Source organism: Coturnix japonica, chromosome 20 (genome assembly GCF_001577835.2).
Source record: "Coturnix japonica isolate 7356 chromosome 20, Coturnix japonica 2.1, whole genome shotgun sequence".
Lineage (NCBI taxonomy): Eukaryota > Metazoa > Chordata > Aves > Galliformes > Phasianidae > Coturnix > Coturnix japonica.
In genome coordinates this window covers 4900025-4915758 of record NC_029535.1, presented here as the reverse complement: position 1 = coordinate 4915758, position 15734 = coordinate 4900025, and the positions used below count along the sequence as shown (strand labels likewise).

The following is a 15734-nucleotide window of genomic DNA, read 5'->3' as shown; positions in this document are numbered from 1 at the left end:
CTTTTCATTGAGCACCCCCGTCTGCTTCTTGCCACTTTCAGTGCCACCAGCACCGCGACCGAGCGGGCAGCTTTGGTTCTGCTTCCCAGCCGCGAGCATCCCCGCACCCCGAGGCTCCGGCAGCGGCAGGCGGTGCCGGCAGCGCCCCGAACCGCTCAGCTCAGCCCGGCTCGTTCCGTGGGTTCGGGATGGCCCCTGGTGGCGACGGGCCGCCCTGCAGCTGCGGCTCCGGCTCCCGATAAAGCAGGGTTATCGCTGATAGAGCTCGGTGATCGTGGGGTTTTGAATGGAGTAAGGGGAACAGAGCGCGTATTTTATGTTTTGCACGTATCCCTGTGTGCCTCAGTGAGTTCTCTTTGAGGCAGGGCTATGGGTGATACAACCACATGGCACTGGGCAGCCTAAGACACATCCTGTGTGTCACCATTATGCCAACCAGGTGGCCCAGCACAGTGGTTGCTGGTGCCCATGGAGCTACATTTTCAGTGGAGCACGTTAAGCTTTGGGATGTGGTTCCTGAGGGGTCTGGAAGAGGCAGAGCTGGTTGGTGGTAGCAAGAATGAAGCTGCTGAGTGCCTGGTGCATTGCCCTGTAATCCTGACCTCTCTGGAAAGCACCAAGTACTTCAAAGCAGTGGAATATAATCTATCCTGCTCAGAAATGAACGGCATGGGTGGAAAGTGGTGTCAGCAAAAATTGTGTTTTATTCCTGCGTACAAAACCATTCATCTCTTAAATGATAGCAGATACAAACCGTGAACAATAAAAGATGCCAGAGGAAGGACACGCTCCCTGCATGGGACCAGCAACTCTCCAAGGACACAAGGGGCAGCTGCCAGCGTGTCCCAAGATCTAAGGCACTGCAGGGAGAGCTGTCTCTGCACAGAGGTCACAGGTTGTAAGGAGCAATGTCCCCAGGTCAGTTCTCCTCTGCAGGACGACACTGCTGTCAGGCACTGCTGGCACGCTCCACTCGCTGGTACTGCCTGTGTGCACAGCTCGCTCCTCTCGCACGCCTCTGCTTGCAGCCGCTCCCTTCCCGCAGCCTGGGGGCAATGCTGGGGGTCAGCTGAAGGTGCAGCTGCTCACACCAGGCTGAGAAAGGACTGGACACAGAGCCACCCCTCCCAGCCACCTCCTGCCCATCCTTACCATGGCTGCAGAACCTCCCTCCATGGTCTGAGTTACACTGAGAGATGTCTCTTCCCCAAAGGAGAAAGAGGAGTCCAGGATCCCAGAGGGAAGGACCAGAGCTTTGTTCCCTCCTGCTCTCTGGCCCTGCCTATACCACGCTCCGTCCTGCTCTCTCCTGGCCCACAAGCCCTGCTTGCTTCCTGCCCTTTTCCTCCCAGCACCACCAGCAGCCTCCAGCAGCACAGTGCTGCTCTCACAGTCCGGCTGTGCCTCTGTGATGCTCTCAGTAGCACTGACCAGGCCAGGGCTGCCCAGTGCCATGGACCTTGGGTAATGCTAGTGGAAAACACCCAAAACCAGCGCTTGGGCTGGCACAACAGCACACATACCATTTCCTGGAGAACTGCTGGTCTATCTCCTCTAAGGACTGTCCTTTCGTTTCGGGAACAAAGAAATAAATGAAAATAACAGCCATCACTCCCATCAGCCCATAGAGAAGAAACATCCACGAGAAACCAATGGCATCTGCAGAAAGATTCAAATGGAGGGTCTGTCAAAGGGAAGTCAGATCTTGGATACAAGGGAAGCTGGTGGCTTACTGCAGGGTGATAACTGTCAAGAGCCCCTCCAAGGGCAGGGAAAGACCCTTGTTTGCTAGGAGAAGGAACTGGGGAGCAGTGAGGAAGGACTCACTTATGCTTACTCTCCCATCAGCTCATGGCAGCCACCTGCACTAACCCATCTGTGGGACATGGAGGGACGGGGATGGACACTTACCAATGAGATCCAGGAAGGAGAGGCTGATCAGTAAATTGGCTGCCCAGTTAAAGCTGTTGCAGAAGGCAAAGGCTCTTCCTCGTATTCCAGCTGGGTAGATCTCACTGAGGACCAGCCAGGTCACTGCACAGGTTAGGAAAACAGTTGTATGGTTTAAGAAACGTATTTGGGAAATGGGGAAGGAGGATTTCAGCACCCACTGCTGCTGGTCATCCATCTCAGAGCCAGGTCACAGCAGAGCACTCTGAAGCTCCTATGGTCAGCACTGAGCAGAGGATGAGATAGCGATGGGCAGGCCCAGTGTGCAGAAAGCAGAGTGGGTACCTGGCCACTGAGCAGAAGGGGGGAAAATTATACATCTGCTATCAGGACATGCTCCTTGTAAAGAATGGAGAAAGAAGTAGGGAGATTGTATTTGGGTGAAAATCAGAGCTGAAAGCAGTGCATAACTTAGAGCAATCTCTCCTATCCTAGGGTTGTTTTGCTTGAAATGATTTATGGAGTCACTGCCAAACTCATGGGACTTGCTGTGCACTTATGTTTTTCCTTTGGTTAGACACTGTTTTCTCCCATCAAAGCATTTAAAACAAGGAGTGTCTGAAAACACTAGAACTCAAGTGGAAGCAAGAACTAATCTGTGTTCTCATCTGATGCAAAATGATTTCAGAAAATGTCCAACTGATAACAAGAAACTTTCCAGGAGATTCCACTTCCAGCTCTGCTGCTGTCTTTCTGGAGGAGCCCCTCTATGTTCCTTCTTATCAGGATGCTGTGAGCACGAGGCAGTGCTTGTGGGACGCTCTGATTTTGCAATGAGCGCAACAGGAAAAAGAGAACATTACAAGGGTAGTGATAGCATGGAAGAGAAGGTGATCATGATGCTGTCCCAGCCACACGGCAGACAGAGCTGCAAGACCAGGAAATGATTCAGTAGGCTGACGGGGATACATTTCCAGTTTCCAGACACTCAGCTGCCTGGTAAAGCCAATGCATAATGAATGTTTCAAGCAGACTATAAAGATCAGCCCCAGTTTTATTCTCTGGGTTAGTGCAAGGATATATAAACACCATACTTACTTGGTCCAAATCCAATTGAGAATGCGCTCACAAAAGCCATCATGCTCAGCAGCGTAATCCAATTTAAAACCATATGTTCTGTCAGGGGAGCACTGCCGAAAGGAGGGTCTGTGCTTTCCTCTGTCTCTTTTTCGGACTGCCCCACCAAGCCCATTTTCTGAGTGTGGGAAGAACGAGTAACAGCCTCACTGCTCTGAGCACTGGCAAGAGCTTTTGCAAGGCTTTTGGTGGCAGCAGAACCAGGGCCTGTCTGCCCGTTGCCTTCTCCTAAGTCTGGTGGAATGTGAGAGGATGGGGGCACCAAGGGGTGCTGGGGGAGGCTGTGGGACACATTGGGGTCTGCAGCGGCTGTGCAGTCCCTGGCCATGGCCAGTGGGGTGATGCAGGTGGTGAGGCCGATGGTGGTGACAGAGATGGCCATCACCACACCGCCAGCAAGGAGCAGTGCTCTGCGGCCAGCTTTGTCTGCAAAGGCCATAGCCACCAGCGTGGCCACCACCTTGATTGCCCCCAGCCCGACAGAGGCCAGGATGGCAGACGAGTTGCTCTGGAATCCCACCGAGTGGAAGATTTTGGAGGCATAGCCCAGCACGTTGGGCTGCCCAGTGAACTGCTGGAAGAGCACCAGGCCCAGCCCCACCAGGGTTCGCCTCCTCATGTTGTCTCTGGTCCTGAAAAGATCAAGAAATGAGTAGTGCTTCTCCTTATAGGGCTCCCGCTTTGCTGCCTCTCTGTCCTCAGCAGTCTGCAATTGAATGAGACCCTTCTGGCAGTCCGAGTCCCACGTGTTTAGTTTAACAGGGTTTACTGGGAGAAAGAGGATGCTGAGGAACTGCATGGCTGCTGGGGCCATGGCCAGTCCAAACATGTACCTCCATCCCTCCTGTGTATCTGCAAAGGCGTAATTCAGTGCATAGGACAACAGGATGCCTACAGTGATGCCTGCTTCATACAGAGACACCAGCAGCCCTCGCTGATGTGCAGCCACCATCTCTGAGACATAGATGCAGCAGGCCATGGATGAGAAGGAGATGGCAAAGCCCACTGTTATGCGCCCAATGACCAGCCCAATAAACGACCTCGTCAGTGTGAGAATAAGGCTGCCAAATAACAGGACCACGTTGCTGACCAGAATTGCTCTCCTCCGTCCATGGCGGTCAATGAGGATTCCCCCGATCAGAGAGGCAAGGAAAGCTCCAACCAGGACGGAGCTCACAAGAACCTCCTGCTTGAAGCAGCCAAGGCTGAAGTCTGTCTGTAGCTGCAGCAGTGCTCCAGAGATAATCCCCAGCTCGTATCCAAATATCAGCCCGCCCAGAAGAGAGACTGTTGCAGACAACAGGAGGACCAGCAATGCACGACCTGGAAAACAAGCAAGCAAAGTGAGGTTCAGTTTTCTGGCTCTAGCAGAAAGTTATCAGCACACACAATCTGCAAAAAGCTCTTCCAGGACACACACAGTTTTCTACCTACAAAGCTACAGTGATGAATTTCCCCTCAATTCATAGGTCATATGCAAACGTGCACACACTCTCACCATTCACCAAGCCTGCACACATTGCCATGGACTGCAATGGCACTCATTTGGGTTCAGAACTGTGAAAATAGGGCTGTATTAACAGTTTTGTTGTTAGGACTTATATCTAAGTGGCAGACAGTGCTTTGCTTCTCTGGTGTTGTAAACAGGACCCTCTGAGGTCTCTGTTTCTTGGTTCTAGTTGCAAGAACTGTTCTGGGCAGGGAATGCAGCTTCTACTTGCTGGGTTTTAACTTGCTCTGCATGACCACTGTAAACTTTAAGTACATGATTTGCAGCTTAGAACACCTGTAGGAAAAGAAGCATCCCTTACCAGTGGGGAATTCCAAGGTCAGTCACTGGGACAGAACTGCCCTGGCTCATTCCCTCTTATCCTCCAGTTTCATACCTAATTCCTCCTTCAAGCTCTGCACAGTTCTTGTTTCTGGACAGTACAGGTGCCCAGTGCCCTTCATGCAATGCATTTTCCCCTGAGATCACCCAAGAAGGCCCTGCTCTTTGCCAAGCAGTCCCTGCATCCTGTGATCACACACAGAAGCTGTTGCTTCTGAACTTCACCTTTACTGTCAAAGAATTTATCACAGAAATAAGAAGTTACTGAACAGACTGAGGATCCACAGGGGGCAGCACTACACTTAAGGCTTCATGAACCACCATCTTTTGTTCCATCCCCCTACCTGAGCCCAGGCAAAGGGAGAAATGGCTGGCCAAGTTGGTAAGTTGTTAACAACCTTTCATCTTTTTTCCTTCCTTTGTGTCTTTCAGATAATGTATGGATGGCAGCAACCATGGCAGGAGTTTTCACTTTAACATTGCCTCATCAGTGAAGGGGTATTCTAGAGGTAGGGCTCTATTTATTGTGTGATTATGTGGCCAGAAGAACTACTCCAGTGTGCAGATTCCCTCTGAACTGCAGCCCAATAACAATTCCAGCCTCTAATATCTCACTAAAAATAAAATCTTCAGACCTCAGGACTGCAAGGTAAAGAGCAGGAATGCAAAGCCTGCAGTGAGAGCTGATGAATGCCACATGCACTTCAACCTCAGTTGGAAATATAAGGAAACTTTAAAAAAAAATAAAAAAAAAAAGTTTTTTGGGTTTTTTTTTGTAAAGAAAATAGCAGCATTAACTACTTCACTGCTTGGCAGTTTAGTGGGAGGTTGATGGCTGCTGTTCACAGCTCAGGGAGGAACAAATGCTGGGATGAGGCAGAGGGAGGAGGGAACTCTTTGCCAAACTTTGCTATGGTGGTGATGGGGCTTGAAATTCTATTTCTTGATGTGTAAGAGGGAAACAACAGAGAGAAAAACTTCTGCTGCCAGGAGCACAACCCTCAGCTCCTGCCTGGCCCCTGAGGGCTGTGTGTACCCTGAGCATGAGTGAGTGAATTCGGGCAGCTTTGGTGGAGTCGAGAGAAATCAAAAGAGTATGGAAAAAAATCTGACTTGTAGGAAATAAATGAGGGTGAATGAATGATGTAAATGAAAGTGCTGCTCACAAGAGTTTTTCTCCTATCTAATCTCACACTCCTGGCATTACTTGGTGGGAATGGACCTGATTTTTACCTCTCCTTCACCAGGTGCCCACAATCCCCCAAAGAAGCAAACTTCCTCAGGCTGACCCAGGTCTGCAGGATGTCTTCACGACCTGAAAAGCTCCCTGTTGTCTGCCCCAAACACAAGGAACGATTCCTTGACCTTGCCTTTCTCATTCAGCTGAGCATGCAACATTTGTAAGCATTGAAGCTTACTTAAAAGAAGAAAAAAAACAGCGGCAAAAGCAAACCAAACCAAATCCAAAGTGACCAACCCGCCCCAAACAACCCTACAAAAACACGGTGCTTGCTGCACATGTATCTCACCCTGTGGAGAGGATGAAAGGCCAAGGATGTGTGAGCCATGAGTCACATAGCTCAGCACGGCAGGGGGGGCACACGCAGAGCCCTGCTGCCATGAGGATCCTGGGGCAGAAGCAATGACAGTGACCTTTTTCTCCCAGCCCAGTTCTGAAGGTACAGGTAGAGCACATTGACGTGCAAGTTTGTGCTGTAATAGACTGGTTGCCAGCATGTAATACTATCTGTATTCACACATTGGCTTTGTTTAATTAGAAATACTCACTGCTTCAGCAGACCATGTGTGGAAAGAATGTGGACACATCCACCAGACCATGGAAAACTTCCCTCACTATTGGCTATGGGCTTTTTCCCCCCTCACAAGCTGTGTTTAATAGGAAGTGTCTCTATTCAGCACACAATCACAGGCAGCGATAACGCTTATTTCTCAGGGATGGCCATGTTTGTATTGCTATTTGTTCCATATCCCCCTGTTTCCTTTGTGTTCCTTGTGCCCCTGCAGCCCCACGCCTGTCCCTCCCGCTATGCTCAGTGTGACTACCTGCCCTGTTTGCATTGCTCCTTGTACACGTATCACGCAGATAACCAGAAAAAATATTTGCTCAGTGAGAACAGAAGTCTTTGCATGAAGTGAACAAACCACTCGTTCCAAGCCATCAGCTTGCTTAGATCCATTCAGCCCTGCCGTAAATACCAGCGCTGATTCAATCAGACGCTGCAGCTAACTTAGTGGGCAGGCCATGAAGGCTGGTCGGGATCCAACTTTGTACGGTCAACTCTGCGACAGTCGAGGTACCCGTGGACTCAGAGCTCAGCGGGACACAAAGTTCGGCGGGTGCCCCGCAGGGCTGGGCCGGGCGATGCCCTGCGCTGCAGGACGGGGCGGTGCGCGGTACCGGGCTGAGCCCGAGCTGCCCCCGCAGCGCGGTGCGGTGCCGGCCCCGCCGCAGGGCGATGCCCGGGGATGCGCTCCATCGCCCCGCCGCCGCACGGCCCCCTCCTCCCCGCTCCCGGCACGGCTTTAGGGGCCGTGTCACAGGAAACCGGGGCTGGAAGTGCTAAAAAGAAATGGGAAACTTGGGCGGGACAGAGACAGAGAGAGAGAGAGGGAGATGCAGCCGGAGCCTTCGGGAAAGGTCGCAAAGCTGAAAACTTTCCCCTCCTCCCGGGGAACGGCCGCCGCCCGCCGCGGGTCTCTCCGCCCGCCGCCCCCTCCCCAGCGCGGTCCGGACCACTCACCCATGTTGCGGCGGCCGAACCCCGGGCGCTCCGCGGCGGCGGCGGGCGCGGAGCGGGGCGGAGCGGAGCGGGGTCCGGCGGCCGGAGCGGGGCCGAGCAGCGCCACGTCGCTCCTGCCCTGCCCCCGACCGGGACGAACGGGCCCTGGGCAGGAATGGGGGGTCCCGGCTCGGAGCGGGGCAGCGGGGGGCGCGCGCCGTGCCGTGCCGTTGGGATCCTGCTCCAGGGCCGGTGTGGATGGGGGAGCTTGTACCGGAGCGAGCTGCACGCGTGCGTCTATGAGCGATCTAAAAGCGGACAGGGCGCTGGCAGACGGAATGACAGCGCTGTCCCCGTCCCGCTGTCTCGTTTGCACTGCAGCAGGAGCAGGAATCTCATCTCCCCACTCTGCCGTGCAGAGCTTTGCTCCTCCGCACTAGAAGGCCTTTAAACGGCCCTCAGGAGATGGGGAGTTCGATCGAACCTTTAGGTTTCTGGGTTGGAAAGCCAAAAAAAGGCTCCTAGGAAAGGACAGACCATTTCAAAGCTAAAAAAGAGCAGCACGGCTGACTTGGAACTCTTACCTTTCTCTTCTGTTGAAAAGAAAGGCTGCACCTCCTGAGCTTGTCTCCTTCCAGCAGCACAGTGCTCCATTAGGCAAAGTGATCTGGGGTTCAACTTTCCTTGCAATTATCGTCCTCTTTCTGTTCCTTAGAACAGAATTCTTCCTACTGCATGCAAGGCAATGGGACTTGCGCTTGGAGGCAGGGTTTGTTTTCTGAATCTGAGGCTAAATTCATATAATACAAATTCCTGTTTGTAAACTGAGGACTTTACAAAGCTTTATATGCCCAGAAGAGGGAAACTCTGTAACGCAATGGAAACATTCTCCCTTGGTGCTGTTCACACAGACCATAGTCACTGGGCGTGTTGTGATGTGGTAAAGTATGTGTGTGTGTGCTGTGATGTGCGTGCAACGCTCATAAGCCTGCTGTCACCTAATGAGCGTGGGGAGCAGAGCAGGGCAATGTGCTGTCATGGGCTGAGACCTCACAGAGCCACACAGCAGCGACTGTGCTGGAGGATGAGTGGGGATGAGCTGGTTTGTGACCGCAGGAAACCATTTGTTTTGTCATACGGTTCTAATGGTACCGGCACGCTGTGAGCACACGCTGCCAAAGCTTTTTGCATGGTACCAGCTCAGCTGCATCAGCCATCACTGCACCTGTGGACGCAGTGCAGGCACGGCCCTCTGACACAGTCAGAAGCAAACAGGTTGGGTAAGGAGTGAAAAACACGTGGTGTTGTTAAAAGAGCTTCACAGTGGCCGCTGCACATAGTAACTTCATGAGGAACTTGGAGAAACATGTCAGGAATCTTTGTTCCATGTTGTAGAAGGAAGGAATGCCGTGTCTCTGTCCTGGAGACCCACAGGACTCTTCCTCTTTTTGCTCCAGTTCATAGATTTGAGATGTGTAAGATGGGCCATGCTGGATCACGTACACCCTTTCACCCCAGCCTCTCAGTATGGGCAGCAGTTGATCAAAGGCTCAGCTCCCATTTCTTCTCAAAGCCATGGTGAATATTAAAAGCATTTCAAATCATCTGCCTGATTTATAAAGCAGTGCTTCCCATTCATATCCTCTAATTGCAGTGGGAATACAGCATGCAGAAATACCTCATCTGCAGTGCTGTGTCTCGTGCAGTCTGACAGCTGCACGGGGATCATACGCTCAGTGAAGAATGGCTTCAAACACAAACACCAGCCTACAGAAACCAGCGGTGTTCACAGAAGGGACTCCACGAGGAGATTTGCAATTCCTATTAAAGAGCTTAAATAGCTCTGAAATCACAGCCAGCTCTCATAGCACTCAGATCGGAGGCCTGCAGTTTTCTGTCTTCCCCCAGACCCTTCAGTCCTCAGCATCCACTGGGTTAACACATCCTGGCTCCATGATCTACAACCTGCCCGAACAACTCTTGCATGTTTAACTACACTCCTCCGATGAACTCAGCGTGAGAAGGAAGAAATTACATTTTCTCCTTGGTCACTCAGCATCTGTTTATCTGCCAGCATAAAGCCACCCCTGACATCTCCTGGAGGCTTCCTGTTCTCTGGCAGGGCAATAAACATTATTAGCAAAGGCAGCAGGGAGGTGAGGTCCTGGGGAGCACAGCAGAGTTTTATGGTATGTTTGCAAAAGGAGGCCAAAAAGATGACATCAGTATGTGCAGGAATCCAGCTGCAGCACCGGCACTGTGCGTTATGGTGCTCTGAAACCACACCATGAAAAACTGCCATGATGGATAATGAGGAAAAAAAAACCTTTCCTTGTGGGTTTTAAGATACTGTGCTTCTCATTGCAATGTTTGCAGTTCATGGGCATTGAGGGCCCGCTGAGGGCTGCTGCTGTGGTTGTGGAGCTGCATGTGAGAGGGGCCGGGAGGGGCTGGGAGGGTTGGATCCAGGGGGTTCCATCACACCCTTGGCCACACGGCTGCTCCTGTCTCCTCCTCATCTCCAGGCTGTGTGTCTTGGCGGTGCCATTCCTCCAGCTGATCCTTATCTTGGCTGCTGGCTGTCAGGGCACTGAGGGTGCATTCCTGCTTTGCAGCTGAATAACAAAACACCCGGCCTGACTCACAAGTACGTGCTGCCCCATGTGCCGGGTGTTGGTGACAGTTGGGTCCTACAGCCAGGTCTGTAGGTCTGCAGCCAGCTTTGCACGGCTCTGAGCTGGAACTGCCAACAAAACCTCGTTTCTTTGGCACTGACAGGCTGTAAACACGGAGTGCAGTAACACATGAGCTTCTATGGCCCAGCAGGTGGGACGGCTCACCCGCATGGGGACGGCTCGGGAATGTTGTTTAGGAACGGGTTGAAGCAGTGTCAATATTTACTAAGCAGGATCCCACCGTGTGAGCAACCAGCACGGCATGTGGTGACCAAATAGCAATATTCCGAAGGAGAAACAAATGTTGTGGAGGAGAAAACAAGGACAAAATGGATCTGTAGGATCTGTAGCATCGCGGATCCCCTGATGGGGGAGATGGGATGGGGGGGGGCGCTGAGCTCGGCACTTTCCGCCGGCGGCCGCCGAAGATTGCCGAAGCGGAGAGCGACGCGCATGCGCAGTGTTGGCAGGGCGCAGTAATGGCGGCGGCGCACGGCGTGGGCACGGACACGGACATGGCTGGGGCGGGGGATGGGGCCGGGCCGGGCGCACCGGGCCACGGTGTGGGTGAGGTGCCGCCACCGCTGCCGGGGCTGCAGCTGGTGCAGCAGGGCGCAGAGGCTCGTGTTTACCGGGGCAGCTTTCTGGGCCGGCAGGCCGTGGCCAAGCTCCGCTTCCCCAAGCGCTACCGGCACCCGGCGCTGGAGGAGCGGCTGAGCCGGCGGCGCACGGCGCAGGAGGCGCGATCCCTGCTGCGCTGCAGGCGGGCAGGTGGGCGATGATGGGAACGAGGGGCCGGGGGGTCCCGTCGGGCTGCGTGTCATTAATGCGGCGTGTTGTGTTGTTCTCAAATAGGGATCCCCGCTCCCGTGGTTTATTTCGTGGATTACGTGTCCAACTGCATCTATCTTGAAGATATTATCGGTGCCATCCCTGTTCAGGATCACATCTACAACGTGCAGCGCAGCGGTGGTGATGCCAGCAGCCTCCTGGGGCTGGCGGAGAAGATGGGCCAGCTGCTGGCCAGGATGCACGACGAGGACCTCATCCACGGGGACCTCACCACGTCCAACGTGTTACTGCGGCCGCCCGTGGAGCAGCTGGACTTGGTGCTGATTGACTTTGGGCTCAGCTTCATTTCGGGTCTTCCCGAGGATAAAGGAGTCGATCTGTACGTGCTGGAAAAGGCCTTTCTTAGTACCCACCCCGATACAGAAACTGTGTTTCAGGCTCTGTTACAGAGCTATGCGGCCGCATCGAAGAAATCCGGCCCAGTGATCAAACGGCTGGACGAGGTGCGGCTCAGGGGGAGGAAGAGGTCCATGATCGGGTAACAGCAGGCGGCGATGGAGAAGTGTTCCCTCTTGGTTCTGTTATTTATACACCCAGTTACACTTATTGCGCAGATTCATATTTTGATAATGGCGTCTGGTATGAAATAAATCGGATCGTGTTTCTAACCGTTGTGAAGTACCGAAGTAACGTGGTGTGAGCCCTGCAGCTCACTACGGGCCCGTTGGAGGCAGTTCACCGTGTGCTCTGTGTTCATACAACACCCCGCGCTGAGCACGGAAAGCGGCTGTGAGCACCCAGCCCGGAGCTTCTAGCGGTGGCGCAGTGGTTGTGTTGCTGCCTCGTTACTATAAGTCCGTCCGTTCGGGTCCCGCTCAGTGCAAGTGTCCTAACGCTGCGGGCTGCCCCGTGCCCGGCGCGCATTCACTTCCTTGCCAGAGGAAGCGCTGGGCGAGTGCTCGGCTCCAGCGTGGGGACCGGGTTCCACCGGCTCAGATACAGCTGTGCCCCCGGGGTCGCGTTTCTTGTTGTTTCATTTTGTTTTGTTTCTAACGTTCACGGGATGCCGCAGTGGGAGCAGGTGGATGTGAGCTAATGAACCTCTGATCACAGCCCCCCCCCCCCCCAGACCCCCAGCACGCCGCCTTCCCTGCCCACCGCCCCATCTGTACAAACACTGCTCTGCCTGCCTCCCGGTGATGCCAGGACTGTGTTGTGTTTGCAGAGCCCTTTGAAGCTGTCTGTTTCTAACTATGAGTGTGTTTATTAAAATGCAGCTTTCTCTGCAGGAGCGTGGAGTAGAAACAAAGCTGATGGACTGCAGGGTTTTATGGCCGGGATGCTGCGGTGAGTGCTGAGCTGTCTGAGAGTGGAAAAATCCCAGCAGGTGCTGATTGCGGTGGTGTGCTCCCCCCATACACACACTTCTTCCCCCTTCAGCCCTTGCACAGGAAGACTGTGAGCAACAGCACTCAAAGCACTTGGGCTAAGGCAAGTTCATGGCCACAGGGCTGTCTCAAGCTGGTGGCAGGCACCTGCTTCAACAGCAGAGGGCCAGTGGGCTCATGGCTAAAATCAACATACAACCACAAATCCATCCTCTGACCACATAAATAGTGAGAGGCCCAAGAGCTCTGGAGCTTTCCTGCATGGTAATGTGACAAGATCTGCCCTGGAGAAGGGTTGCCCTGGAGGCTGTGCCTTACATGCTGGTGTCAAGACACCTTGCCAACACAGGTCCTCAGTAAGTGACCAATAGTTTGCTTTAGGCTTTGTTAGCTTTGCCTTTGTGTACCTGTAATCCCCTTAGGCACAAACTACTGACCAAGTGTGGCATTAGGAGTGGATCCAGCTCCTTACCACTGTGGTTCAAGCAGTTTTGAAAGCGAAGGGGTCCGCTCTGAACTGCATGACTCAATGGGAAGAGCTCCATTGTGTGAGGGTTTACCCTGCCCTTCATGCAGTGAGCAATCCAGTGTATCCAGCCATCTCGAATCTCGTTACGTGGCATCCTTATTTACAATCAAGCTTTGTTAAGCACCGCATCATATCTGTATTATACTGTTAAATAATTCTAGCTTCTCTCTTACTAGTGTAGTGTAGCGTCACTGTTTCCATCTGTGATGTATGCACAAAGAGGAGACTCCAGACTTACAGAATACCCACCTGCATCACTGCTGTAGCACCTTGGAGCTGATCCGTGGGTCACAGCTATGTGTGACACCCAGAGAACCAGTGATGTTCTGCCCATCTTACCCAGGTGGGCTGTTTGCACCAGCCCTGGGGGTGTGCTGGTTTTTACACCCCAAAGAGACCATTTCTCCCACCTGAGAGGACACAGAGTGGTGGGGTTGTGCAGGATGATGGCTTGCATTGCACACAACCACTGGGTGTCTCCCTGCCATCATCACCAGCGCTGGAAAAAAAAAGAGTCTGCATTTGGAGGAAAACGGTCTTTCAACAGAAAATATTTGTAGCTGTGTCCTGGATGGGCAGCAGGTTGATCTGCTGCTTTCTAGAGCTGAAATGTTGCAGGATACCAAGGGCAGAGTGCCACAAACAGCTTTATTTCCAGTGTTTCATTCCCATTGCTTTGGGAGCAGTCTGCCTTTGGCTTCTCCCGAAGTGGAAGGAATACTGGGGGTGTGCAGGCAAGAAGGGAAAGAGGAAGAAAGGAAAGAGGGAATGGCAAAGGGAACAGAAGTAGAAGAGCTTCATAGGAAGAATCTGCAGTGTTAGGAGTTTGAATGGGACTGCTGGTTATTGGTGAGATGGTGTTTCTGGTGTTTGATTGCTGCTGGTGATTTCTCTTATGGAAAAAGGCAGGCAGCCACCAGCTCGTGTTCACCAGCCTGGCAGTACTTTTTCAATAATAACAATGAACTCTGCTTCACCCACTAATGGCAGAAGTACAGAACTAAAACAAGGGGATTTTTGGAGACCTGTGGGTTGTAGACCTCTAAGTCCACTAAGAAGAAAATCAATTGTGAGAGAAAATGCATACTAGTACAGCAAGAAATAGGGATGAGAACACAGTTGCATAACCTGGGTATACTGTTGCATGACTTTTGAACAGTGCCTCCTCTGTGTGGGCAGTTGCTGTGTGCATATGTGAGAGCTGTGCATGCAGGTGATACAGTGTGGGTTTTTTTACTCCGAGCCTTGATGTCTGCAGGAAATTGATATTTCCCAGTTTTGCAAGATGCAAAACACTGATAACCTTTTGCCACCCATCAGTGCTGATAGGAAACCAAGTCAGTGCCATAAAAGCATAAAAGCTCATTTGTAGCCCAGAGTTCAGTGTGTGAGGGTCACTACAGGGAGATAAAATCCTCCCCCTGGCCCAGGCACGAGCTGTGTCCCATCACCTTTCTTCCCATATGAGAAGCTGGGGGGCCGGGTGAGGCAGTATGCAGCCCACAGGGCTCTTGGGAATGGACAGAGAAGGGTCCACCCGAGCAGCAATGTGACTCATGGCTCAGAGGGGAGATGTGCTCCTGCTCCCCACTCCTGCTGCACTGGCAGAAATCTGTATCATCACAACAGTCAGAGCAGGCTGTGGCACTGATGGCTTATTGCTCTTTTGAAGCTTTTTTTCACTTAGAAGTTGATCCTGTGAGGTCCAGCATATGGCACACACTCATACACAGGCTCCCAAGATGGCTGATATGCTGGGCTTGTTTTAAGCTGTCACACCAGCTTAAAACAAGCCCAGCACATCAATTCAGATGGCCTGAATGTTGCTTTCAGTTCCTCAGCCATCCACCTGCCCATCCCCTCCATTCTGCACCACGCTGCTAGGGATGGCAATATTGTGATGGCACTGAGGCAGCACAGGAACCTCCTCATTTCCTATCTCAATACATTTTTATTCCTGGTGTTATGCAGGGAAAGGATGGAGAAAAGTCCCATAGCTTTCCCTTGGGCAGCTCTGTGCTTTCTTCTGGGCCCCAAAGGAGTGTTTGCCAGTGGGGCTGTATGGCTGCAGGGCTGGAGCCAGGCGGATGTTGGATCCTCACTGTGCCAGCAGCCCCAGCAGTGCCCAGCCAACCTTCTGTGTCTGTTCAGCTCCAAAAGCAGCCACAGCGACGATGCTTCAGCCCCTGCCTGGGGTGGGTGTGAGGATGGACCGATTTGTTACCATTTGTGCAAAACTGCCCATGTTCTGTTAAGGAAGAGGAGGGGAACATGCAGAGCGTGGCTGTGCTGGGGGAGCAGCCCTGGCTCTGTGCTGTACCACCACGCTCTGCCTCTTAACTTCTCATTCCTTCTGTGCCAGCGATTCAGGGCTTCTGTCAGCCAAGAGCTTTCCCCAGTGGGCTGTCTGCCTTTTCATCCCATTCATTCACCTCTAATGCCTCCGATGCAGTAGAAGTGATGGACACGGGGGCAGCAGCTCTGCAGAGAGCTGATTATTTGCAGGAAGGGATGGGTCTCTGTGCTGAGCAAGGTTTTCACACATCCTTCATGTATCTGGGCCCAACACTCTCAGGATCTGAGTGTTTTTTAAAGCACTCAGAGGATGCTGCTGGAGCACTAAGGCAGAGGGTTATATTGCCTTCCCTTCTCTCTCCTCAGCTTCCTTTACGCTCAACCTCGATGCAAAAAGCAGAGGACTCTCAGCTCCTCCAGCTTTGATCCATCTGTCAGAGCTTCAGCCCCGAGTGC

The 15734-nt window shown here is 52.6% G+C and overlaps 2 protein-coding genes across 3 annotated transcripts; one reads left to right on the top strand and one right to left on the bottom strand.

Annotated features, from left to right (window-relative positions):
- Positions 1-681: 681 nt before the first annotated feature.
- Positions 682-9896, bottom strand: SLC2A10 (solute carrier family 2 member 10). Of its 2 annotated transcripts, none has more exons than XM_015881681.2 (5): positions 8184-9896; positions 2989-4350; positions 1912-2034; positions 1524-1659; positions 682-1046 (listed from the first exon to the last, which is right to left on the bottom strand). In XM_015881681.2, exons 1-5 carry the CDS (start codon positions 8251-8253, stop codon positions 950-952), a joined length of 1788 nt encoding a protein of 595 aa, XP_015737167.1. In that variant the 5' UTR covers positions 8254-9896; the 3' UTR covers positions 682-949. The 2 variants fall into 2 exon arrangements, with proteins under 2 accessions (XP_015737167.1, XP_015737168.1); XM_015881682.2 differs by lacking the exon at positions 8184-9896 and adding an exon at positions 7621-8030.
- An 827-nt stretch (positions 9897-10723) lies between these two features.
- TP53RK (TP53 regulating kinase) lies at positions 10724-11747 on the top strand. Its single transcript, XM_015881683.2, has 2 exons — positions 10724-11045; positions 11130-11747. The coding sequence occupies exons 1-2, from the start codon at positions 10754-10756 to the stop codon at positions 11606-11608; spliced, it is 771 nt and encodes a 256-aa protein (XP_015737169.1). The 5' UTR covers positions 10724-10753; the 3' UTR covers positions 11609-11747.
- The last annotated feature ends 3987 nt before the right edge of the window (positions 11748-15734 follow it).